Here is an 11,485-nt window from a genome sequence, read left to right on the forward strand (position 1 = left end):
ATGTACCTTAGAGAGATCCACAGAGGAGGGATCCTCTATCAGGATGGACAGAAGTGTGATAGATGTCAGTTTTTCCTGTTCCGATGTGAGGGTCAAAAGTCATGGGACGTCGTATGTGTACAGATTGTAAAGCCCTCTGAGGCAAATTTGTAATTTGTGTTTTAGGGTTATACAACAATAAATTGAATTGTATCTATTTTCTTAGTTTTTGTTAGTACACGTGCTGCAGCATTCTGAATCAACTGGAGAGATTTGAGACTTGTTACTGAGGGGGGGAAAGGCAGTCCTTGAAGTTTGTTTAAAGAGTAAACCAATCCTCTGAGAGAAAATATCTGAATCCAGTCTGCCAGCTAGCTCAAACATAGAAGAGCACACCAACCCTGATCCATGAGAGTAAACTCAAACAGTCCCTTTAGTGTGCAGTGTCACAGCCACTAAATGACCGCCACACCTTAGAGTTGCATGACTCAATCCAAACCCCTAATGTGATAATAATTGTAGATTAAGAATTCATGAGTCACATGTTAGTGTTCTAATGGTTATTATTGACATACATTTGTTGTAAGTGGCTGCTCTTCATGAAGTGAAAGACAGCATACGGCTGCAAAGAGAGGACGAGGACAAAGTGACGTTTTTCTGTAGACAAATTGTCCAACACATTTTCTTTTATTTGACAATACAGGACATCATTAAAGACTGGCACATGACCAGAGTTCAACAGTTTGCTCTTCTGGCCTCAACACATATGTTTTACTAACAGCTACAGTTAACATCATTGGAACGACCTGTAACTAAGATGTTGGACACATCAAATGAATGGGACAGTTGAATGGTTTTGTTTTACCACGAACGTGAAGGCAACTTGGATTACTTGGACTGCAAGGATAACAATAAGGCACCCTCTCTGACAGCCGCTCAGCTCTGCTGAGGAGCAGCGATGTCAATGATAATAACATACATTGAAGGTTCCACACAGACATTTGAACAATGTTAATACTTTTTCTTTCACACACTGTGCTTTTGAACGCTTGTAACTCTGGGTTTGCGCTATTGTTACACCCAAGCAGTTAGTGACAAAGCGTGTATATGCATAATGAAATATGGATGTATCGTGTGCTGTCTCGGGAGATAATCCTGCACACAGCAGTTCAAGAGGCCCACAAATACAAACAACTCCACACAACATGTACTGTATGATGTGCATCTTCAAACACTTACTTCAGGCTCCAGGTTCTATTGTTACCATTACATATCCACGTATTCACAGCAGCAAAACAAACATTGTCAAATAAAAAACCTTCGTTCCACACCACAGATCCATCACAGGAAAACCACGTCAGAGATCCTAAGAGTTCTACAGTAGGTAGATAGTTCATCAATGCACAGTGGCATGTTTGGCAATGTCTGAAGTAAATTGATGCCACCTAGCGGTTGTATCACAAACTGTTTCCCCGACAAGACGCATATGAGCCATTGGACTCTTCAGTGTCATGCCCCGGTGTAAATAAATGAAACAAAAAAGGACTAATAAATAAGTGTCATAAATAAAGTGTAGTGGTATTGTCTCATCTTGACTTAAATAGAGTTTTACTAATAACTCCCAGGTATAAAGGAGTCTCATCCTCTGCAGCTAATGAGGATGCAATCATTCAAACATGTTGCCTTCATTCACCTGGTCCTGTGACGGAATATTAATCAAAAATAGGAAGTCTTTCTCTGAAACATGTTGTCTTTGTTAGCCTGCCTCGTTAACTGTGTTTTAACTATCAGCATTTGAACTCTGTCCACCCTCCAAGCTAGCTGCACACATCAGCCACAAGATGAGCTGATGCATCTCCACTGATGTTTCTGCAGGTTTGCATTACTAGTGCCTGACCAAACCCTCCATGTGCTGGTCGCACCCCCAACAAAGAGGGTTCTTAGCAGAACACACCCTGAGGGAGGCTCATTGGGATTCTGTTACAACCCATGTGGGGTTGAGGGGTGGCTGTAAATCTCCGTCCCTCACAGAGCACACATTTGTGTGCAGTATCACTTTAAAGACTGAAAGCGTTTCTCTGTCCACAAAAAGTGGTTCAACTTGCTTTGTGTACCTGTGACAACCTTAACCCTGTCTTAAACAACATTAAAATGATATGTGACAATGTCATGTAACAAAACTGTGAGCATTGCATCTCTTTCTGGAATACATCTAGGTAAAACATCAGAAGGCCTCGCACGTTACATGACTGTTTAAAATCCCAGAGCAAATTTGGCAAAGAAAGAAAAGGAGAACTGATCATTCCAGTCTTGGCATGTTTTGAGAGTAAAACTTGAGTAATGTAAAAATGAAGGAGGGTCTTCTAGTCCAGACAGCTGAGCTACAATAACACAGTCTCACTTTCACTTTCTATCCCAACTGTAGTGATCACATCTAAAAGCAACACAACACTCCTTGAAACGGGTTATGACAACACTGTGTTAAAACTACACGTATGCAAAAGTCTTAGTTATACTTTAGTTTAGGGATCTATTTAAATATCTTTAGGCTTAGGAGATTCAAATAGCCACAGCATCAAACATACAACAATAAATATGCTAATGGACCATTACACTGTTTTCCCTGTTCCCAAGCCCTGATTAAGATAACACCGATACCCCCTTCAATATGTACCACTGCAGTCCCCTACACAGCATATTTGCAATTAAATTAAATTAGCAAATACAATTATTACACTTCAATAAGATTACAGAAAAGCTAATCTAAGAAAATATGACTGATGAAAAGAAATCTTTGATTTCTTTGAACTGGACTCAGTGCTTACTGTTTACTGTAAGATCACCACAGTGCAGAACCACGGGGTCCCACCTGCCCCTCTAGCTGTGGCTGAGTTTCCAGCAGTGGTCATTGGCAGGTCCCTGTGTCGATGGTGTCTGGGTATGGCAGTCACCGTCCTTCAGTCGGTCCCTCCCCCTTCATTTCAACTCGTCTTCTGCGGATCAATGTGCAACGTGGGCCAAACTCCACAAAGAAACTGCACAAAGTCCGGATAAGACAGGGCAAGTGATGAAATGAATGAATGCGTTTAGGTAAAAGCTGTACTATATAGAATGGCTAAGGGCGAGACGTACCTTTACATTTGGTCTGTGCTTGAGGTAGGTTGACCTGATCTGCAGGCTACAAGAAGATGAACGTTAGATTTTAAAACCAATGAGCATGTCTCACCACAACCACAATCACAGCCTCGCAGTTGTATTCCTCCGCCAACCAGTCATGTCACAGTGAAAATCCATGTTTGTCATAAATGTCATCACTTCATCCTCTTAGACATTTATCTGAATAACAATATGGATTCTTCACTTATGGTCAAAAATGTGTTTTGTTTTTAAGTCGATTCATCCTTGAGTCCAAGTGGACGTTAGTGCCAAATTTGAAGAAATTCCCTCCAGGCTTACAGAGATATCACGTTCACGAGAATGGAGCGGACGGACAGACGACCTGGAAACATAATTCCACAGCTGCCGCCGGCGTGGAGGCGTAATACTCACTGCGGCTGACCTCACCTGAGAAGTATGTGCAGGTAGGACCCAAGGCCTGTGAAGATGTGCCACCAGGCATGGAACTGTGTCACTACTCCAACACCAGGGGGAAGCATTTGTCTACTGGTTCTGGAGACACAACAACTTCAATTAATAAAAAAGAACACTCCAGCAGCATGGGATTGACCAGAAGAGGATGCTTATTAACTGTCTTTATCAACGTTTTATTTTATACATTTGTACTTCAAATGTTTTGAATCAAAATCTAAATGTGGATTTTAGATTAAAATGAGTTACGTTTCTTATTCAGCAGTAAATGAGCTGACATTACTTGGAGTCCTGACTTGTCCTTGAGATGAAGAAATGATTTACATTATTGTTATGATGTCACATTAATGTCACTGACTGAACATTTTCCACACCGCTGCTGCTAAATGAGAATGTCAAAATCAAGCCCGTTAAGACATAATAACAAGACCCACAGAGTTTCTTTCTACTGCAAATACTCACCTTAATGTGTCACAGAAGATGTTGTCAATGTTCCACAGTAGGAACCCCAACAGAAAGACTCCTAAGGAGGTGTAGCACAGCGGTCGGAGCCATGGGTACACCCTAACGTTGAAACAAAAGAAACAAAAACAAAACCCTTTAGCAACTTGTAGCTTCATTGAATATTAATGAACAAGGATTCCTTTGATATGGTAATGTTTTTCATTTTAAAGGTCCTCTAGGCAAACTTACCATGTTACAATGAAGATAGATCGCATCACAAGGCAAGCTACTAGAGCACCATACATGACCTAGAAGAAGAAGTATTAGTCAAGACAATTTTCACCTGCACTTTGACCTCTGGTCACTACCGAATGCTCCATTCCAGAAGATGGTCACATTACCGCTGACACAGTCTGCTAGCATAGCCTTTCCAATAAAAGCAAAGTTGTCTCTCAAATGTTCTACCATCCAACAATGTTGTTTCTTTGAGTGTAATGACCATTAAATCACAACTCTTTATTTGAGCTATACATGATTTTAACTATTCATCTTTTGTTATTGAGTTTTTACATCTTCAGGTGCAATAATCCTGAAAATGAATGAGTGAAGGTTGAGCTGCAGACAACTCATGTTCACACTAAGGTCAGAAGCTGAAATGAGGGTCACAAATAGAGCTGCTTGATTACGGTAAACACACACGTGTCTGTCTGTTGCTTGCTACATTCCACAAATACACATACATTAGTAAAGCCAACATAAATGCTACATGCGTTCAGTACAATCTCTATTTAAAAGCAGAGAATACTGATTTGAACCGCTGTGAATTAACAGTGCTTGAACAGGGACATTGTCCGTCTCCTTATGAACCACCATAGAGCAGTGTGATCAGTAAACAAAGAGCAAACAAAGGCAGCTTTGTGCTGCAAAGCAACACAAACACAAGGTGAGGCTGTACGGTACAACACACGAGTCTATCTTTCAAGGGTTGTATGGTTGGGATTATGAGAGAACTGCCCATACCAACACATTGGGTCTCAAGTGGCTCGTATGAGTGATTCACCATTTCTCATATTTACATCTTTTTCTCAGATAACAAAAATGTAGTGGTCCAGACCTGTCGTAGGAGTCATGTGACATTCCCCTCTGACGTCTGTTTTCATCCGAGTCTACGTTTTTCATTAATGGATTGTATATTTCAATACTCTTATTTTGAGTTAGAAAACTCTGACTCTGCAATTTTAATTATAGGCTGATATAATTCTAAATGCATTCATATCACCATCAATTATATTGGCTATTGATGCTTTTGTACTACACTACAATATCAATATCTTAACACAATGGACCTGCTTCATTGTCACGTTTTTCATATGGGACCATTTGTTCTTTATTTCAAAGAGTGTGATCCTTTGGTGACATCACATTAACGGCACTAGTTATTTTCCCCTATTCCTTGTCTTTAGCAGGTCCCTTCATTCTGCTGCTGCTGCTGTTATAATGATACACTTTCCTTCATGGATCTCTGAAAGCAGGACTTCAATATAGGACATATGGGACAGGACGTGTAGCTCTGAAAGCACTCATTTACACACAGGTGCATTCATCATGTTCACGCTGGTCATCTACAGTTATCTGACGCATTTGCTGAATCAGACTTAGCACACTCGTACAAGCACACCGTATGAAAACAAGTAAGAGAAAGCTAAGATAAGAATATAAAAATGTTCATTCATGAGGTCTGTTCACTGTTTTGATCCCACTGGATTCAGCATTGAGTTTGGGACATAGTATGTTTCTTTTAAATGCTACATATTAATAAACATTAAATATTGCATCATTTTGCATATTTGCTTTGGTATGAAATGCTACTTTGTGTTATACAAGCAGCGTGCTGCATGCACCAAACTGAGTGATGTATGCTGTGCTGGCGAGCCCAATATGTTTACACAAGGTAACAAATGACTTCAGGCACGCTGAGCCTTGATAGCAAACAATGAGCAACCTGAGCCAGTTGAGCGCGACGCAGAGCACTCCCTTACCTGGTGGAAGACTGGCTCCTTCCACTGCAAGTACACCTGCAGACAGAAACACAGGAACTACTCAGGAGCATATGATGGATGTCATGCTTTCATCATTATGGTTCAAACGAAATGATCACCGTTATAGTGGAAGTGGGTACTCACCACAGTGACTGAGACACTGAAGATCAAGAGTAACGCAATAGGAAACAAACTGATGCTGTTCTCTTGTTTGAAACACTCATATCTGGGAATAAAAAAGAAATAAATGTGTTTATTTTACATGTTCGGCTTAAAAAATACATTAATAATAGAGAGCAAGTAATAACGGAAGGTTAAATGTGTAACTAAGGGGTGGTGCTGAGCAAAACGCAGAGGCACGGCTGGTCCACCTTAAAAGTCAACTCACTTTAATTAGCAGGTGGCGAGCATGACGCGGGGACTTGGCTTAGGTCTTGTAGCATTTATTCACCGATAAATAAACTGTACTCAAACAGCTATAACGGTACTGCTAACTTCTCTATCTCTCGGCCACACACTGACGCTCGCTCACGTTGAGCGCACAACCGAAGCACTGATTTAAGTTTGAAAAACATCTTTAAAAACAAATGTTTGCTCAAGCTTAAGCTCGGCAGAAACACTGTCAAACACTGAAGGAGAGTTAAGTTCCTGTCCTGGCATCCAACCACATGCCTGAACTGAGAGTGCTCGTCCTCCTGTTGAGGTGCAGGTCTACGTGTTTTAGGGGCAGCAGGAGCCGGGCCACATTGTTCCAGCATTGCTTCCCAGAGTGAGCCCCCACCACCCAGTCGTTATTATAGTTTAGGATTTGAAGACCTTCCAAGGGTCCCAGGACTGCATCCATGCACCTTGTTAATGTGCGGGCGGCATGTAGGGCTGGGCGATATGAATATAATCAAATGTCACAATATTTTTTACCTGATTTCTTTATAAAAACAATAAAACAAGTGTAGGGTTGACTATTGGTGAGGTTTCTGATCAAAAATCATCAGTAATGTGGATATAATGAATAAGTGGGTAAAGGCAGATAATAGATATAACAGTCTGGTAAGTTCAGAAAATGACATCACTTTACTGCAATGTAGCCTTTAAAACCAGGAAAAGACCTTTATGTGATATTACGATATCCATAATCTAAGATATTTTGCCCAGCCCTAGCGGGACGGTAATGATGTGCAGAATGGGAGGACATGGAACTCTAAAGTGTTGCGAGCCTAAGGCAGTGCCTGAGTCCCTCCCATACTGGGAATGAAAAAAACAAGCATTCTCTAGGTCAATCGTGGCAAACCAGACACCCTGAAGAACAGCCTGTCGAACCCACCGTCATCCATCGTTTTAGGGTTCCCGCTTGGGCATCTCTGCTTTCCCAAGACACACTTGGAGGGGGACACCAAGGTCCACAAGGTCTAATCCATAGGAGGCAGTGCTTCAGTCTATTCACTCCCAACCATGCACACATGTATGCTAACGGGTATAACATAGACCTGACCAGTAATAAAATGTACAGTTTAGAATCAATAGCCACAAGAAGATGATACGCTACTTTCTTGGAATGGATAAAGTCAGTAAGAGGTGGTTCATTTTACAGCTACAATAACACTAATTCTGTTCTCAGTGACAGTCAGTCACTGCTTCAACAGCAATAAATCCAAAAGGTTGAGTTACTTACAGACAGTAGACAAAGACGCATGTGCTGTAAATCATCGGCAACTCGTCCAGTAACTGCAAATGAGAATACAAAGAAAACATGTTAATATCACTATAGGATTACATTGTTTCTACATAACTTGACAGGGCGTTAGGTAGAAAATGTTTGACCACATAAATCCATTACAAATATTTCCCAAGGCAACGAGTGTGATTCATCAAGGAGTTGATCAAAAAAGATTCTGTTCCCACTTTTTGCTGAAATAATATGATTTTTATTCAACGCTGCATCTCACCTGCATCTCATATATCAGCGTCATGTGGAAGCACCAGGAACCAACACCAACAGCTGGGCAATGCACAGACAACCACGCAGAACATTACATTTGAAAGTCAGGACAGTCTCAAGTGTACGAAATGTAAAGAAGAACTAATGAAATTTGTGGTTTCAACGGACTAACCTGCCAGTCCGAGGAAAGAGCAGATGTAGCGAAACTCGAGGCCGTCTCGGAACGTCTGGATGGCTCCATAAATGGGAGGAAGAATCATAATCAAATTGCTGACAGTGTTCCCTGTTCAAAAAGACAACAGAGACGAATTAGAGCCAGACGACATGACCGGTTTGAACGCCTCTGAATGATCACCTCTGTGAGACAGGCTGGGTAACATGTTGTGATCATTATAACATCTGCATACATTACTATATTGTACTGTAAACTAAATACAGTATATTGTATTTACAGTCCTCTAACTCTCAACATTGTTCTTCACACCAAAGAGCAAACCTGAATCCTGTTTATAGAGCACAAGCTCTGATTGCTAAGTGATCCAATTGGTTACAAGTGTTTTCACAGGTGCATTATGGGTACAGGTGATTGATAATTGAGTGTGGTGTTTCTTTAGCACACACACATGAATGGAGAGTCTAATGGAGATAACTGTGTTTCAGAATTTCAAACTTAGTGTAAAGCATAAAAATGTGCTTACGGTTCAGCACAGCTGGTCAACAGATAGACTACGTGACTTAGTGCTTTCTATACTTTGCAACAAGTACCAGTTGTTGAGACTTGGCAATTGCAAAAAAACTGAGTAGTTTGAAAATGAACACTGCCACTGTGCCAGTGCTTGCTCATATTGACACACACCCTTTATCTGCAGGTGTCTGATAAAAGCCAACGAGTCATTGCCAGAGTCCATTTTAAAATGTGTGGACTTTGGTTACAGATAATAAAAGCACACACCCTTAGAATACTACAACAAATGAGTGTTTTGTTTTTACATTTCAATGACAAACGCAAACATGTGAATGCATGTGAGAGAGTCTTTATGACCTCCCTCTGTGTGCTTGCTTTCTCCTGTAACCATGTGCTGATGTAGAGATAATGCACAAAAGCACACATCAAATGAGGATTAAAATCACGCCGGTGTCTCTAGTCTTTTCCATGTGAACAATACCACATTCCAGCCATTGAAACCTGAATCTATGTTTAAAGGCCAAACAATTCTTCTGCAGCAGAAAACGACCCTTTAGCAGGGCAAAGCTTTAACTCTCAGTATCCTTGATATGCAGCTTTCACACCAAAGCTTGTGTTTTAGAAACAAGGAAATGAATGAACACGGTGTGCTGGATCGAGTATAGGCCTACAACATGTGCTCCACGAGTAGTGGCCTTGAGTAAAACGTATTAGGACAATCAAATTAAGTGTATCACTACAAAGGCGTGGCGTGGACAAAATACACAGAAGATAGAAGAGCAACAGTTAACTAAACTCTGACCCACTTGGCTTCAGTTTACCTTGGACTAACTGGTGCGTCTCTTAGCAACAGCAACTGCAAGTTCCTCAACACAGTGAAAATTGTACTAAAAAGAGTTTACCTTCAATTCTACAATGACTCTGTGAATCTATATAAATTCTGCACAATAGAATAGTATTTATAGCTTAATGCCAATTTATTGTAGCAGGCATTAATTGAAAAAGGCTTCCTTTTGTATGAACGTCACTTATTAGTTAATTAATGCAAACACTGTAAAGAGGACACATCTTTTAAATGCATTGCCTAGTTCTCTTGATCTCCCTGCACATTAATGAGTAACTCTAAAGTATTATTTCAGAGTTGTGAATGTTTATCCAGTGTCCAGTAGTTTGGCTCAATGCTTAGAAGGAAAGCATGTCACTGACTGCGTGAAGCCTCCATGCCATTTCTGCTTAAAGTCCCGCTGACATAGCAGTTTTTGGAACAGTTGACACTTTATCTAAGATAATGGTTCCAGAGGAACCCGTTTCTTCATCGTTAGACAAAGCAATGAGTTAACCCGACGTATGGAGGAATGTTTCGTCAAGTTTTCAAGTGTGAATAACTAACATGCACCTTGTGAGAAAGACATTTAACACCACGTAATGTGTGTCGACTTGAAAATACAAATGAGTGCCAATGTGGAATAACGCAATGTTAAAGTGTAACGTGTCTGTGATAACGTTAGCTCACACTCACTGCACCCTCCAGTAAAGCTCTATGCAAAACAGGTTGACAGGACAGCTTTTATTTTTCCTTGTTAGCTCTTGGTAAAATGCCGTATGAGCTAGCTAACATTTAGCTTAGGCGACACTACGTAACCGAACGTTCGTATTAGCCGAGATAACACGAGAACATAAACACAGTAAATGATTACAGCCGCTGCTCTCATTTCATGTGTACGTTGTTGAGGGGCGACAGTACGTACACAGTAACCTGGAGTTCTACATGAGAATCCGTTTATACGAACCACAAAGTCACCATTTCCAGTGGGAAAAATTAAAATCATATTTTACTTACAAAATTCCGCAATGTAAAAAGAGGCGACATAATTCTCTTCGCACCAGTCCAGCGTTGAGGTCGGCCGCCCCCAGTATCCTTGCCTGTCTGCCGAGGGAGCCATGATGGAAGAGGAGGAGGCTGTGGGCGCTAACGGGTTTGTAGTCCCATCACCACAGCACGAGCGCCACAGCACGAGCACTCCGCGAGCCCTCCTCCTCCTCGCGCGCAATGGGAAGGCAGAACAAAGTACAGAACAGCTGTTGTTACACAGATACAGAAAGCAGCCTGTACGTTGTAACCTACTACCGTTAGCAAGCGGTACTAACAACATTGGAACAAATTCAAGTGTTTGATATCAAATTGATATTTGAAGAACCCTGAATGAAATACCCTTTTTTGTTTGTGATCTTTATGGCATGTGTTTCCTGGTGACATATGATAATGATTATTAGAAGTGCATTACACAAAACATCCCTAAAGTAGTCTTTTTAATTACATTCGTTTTGTTTCCTGTGTATATTACCGTTTATGGAAATCCATAGCAACCAATAGATGAATAAGTTTCACTCCAGTTCTTTATTGCCAAATCAGCAATAATTTGACAGTATTTGTCAAGCAGCTCAGACAAAAAGAGGAACACGGGCCAACAAGCATGCACAACATCGCAATACAGTCAAGAGAAACAATGCAAGGTCACGAGCAAAACAGGATGTAAATCAGTAATTAACAACAGGATAAAAGACGAGCAGATGGAGTCAGCTTGTTGAATTATAAAATCAAGGATTGCTTTTGGGTAAGCAGTACTGCACTTCATGCACTTGTATCTCCAACCATATGGCAAATGACTGATAAGCAGCATACAGCACTTCCACTTCATTATAAGGATGTTACGTCTGTAGCCTATACATCACACACCATAGTCAGCTCCTCTATTCCTCCAGGCTTACTCGTTAAAGAGCATTTACATCAACAGCTCCAATGATTCTTTCTTC

At 40.8% G+C, this 11,485-nt stretch overlaps 1 protein-coding gene across 1 annotated transcript; it reads right to left on the reverse strand.

Moving 5' to 3' along the window:
* Positions 1-637: 637 nt before the first annotated feature.
* Positions 638-10,614, reverse strand: acer3 (alkaline ceramidase 3; the record flags this gene model as incomplete). Its single annotated transcript, XM_079172211.1, has 11 exons — positions 638-3,014; positions 3,112-3,157; positions 3,544-3,648; positions 4,030-4,131; positions 4,261-4,319; positions 6,051-6,086; positions 6,195-6,276; positions 7,720-7,772; positions 7,994-8,046; positions 8,159-8,269; positions 10,512-10,614. 11 exons carry the CDS (start codon positions 10,612-10,614, stop codon positions 2,961-2,963), a joined length of 804 nt encoding a protein of 267 aa, XP_079028337.1. The 3' UTR covers positions 638-2,960.
* Between the last annotated feature and the right edge of the window lie 871 nt (positions 10,615-11,485).

Source organism: Pholis gunnellus (assembly GCF_910591455.1).
Source record: "Pholis gunnellus genome assembly, chromosome: 13".
NCBI classification, from domain to species: domain Eukaryota; kingdom Metazoa; phylum Chordata; class Actinopteri; order Perciformes; family Pholidae; genus Pholis; species Pholis gunnellus.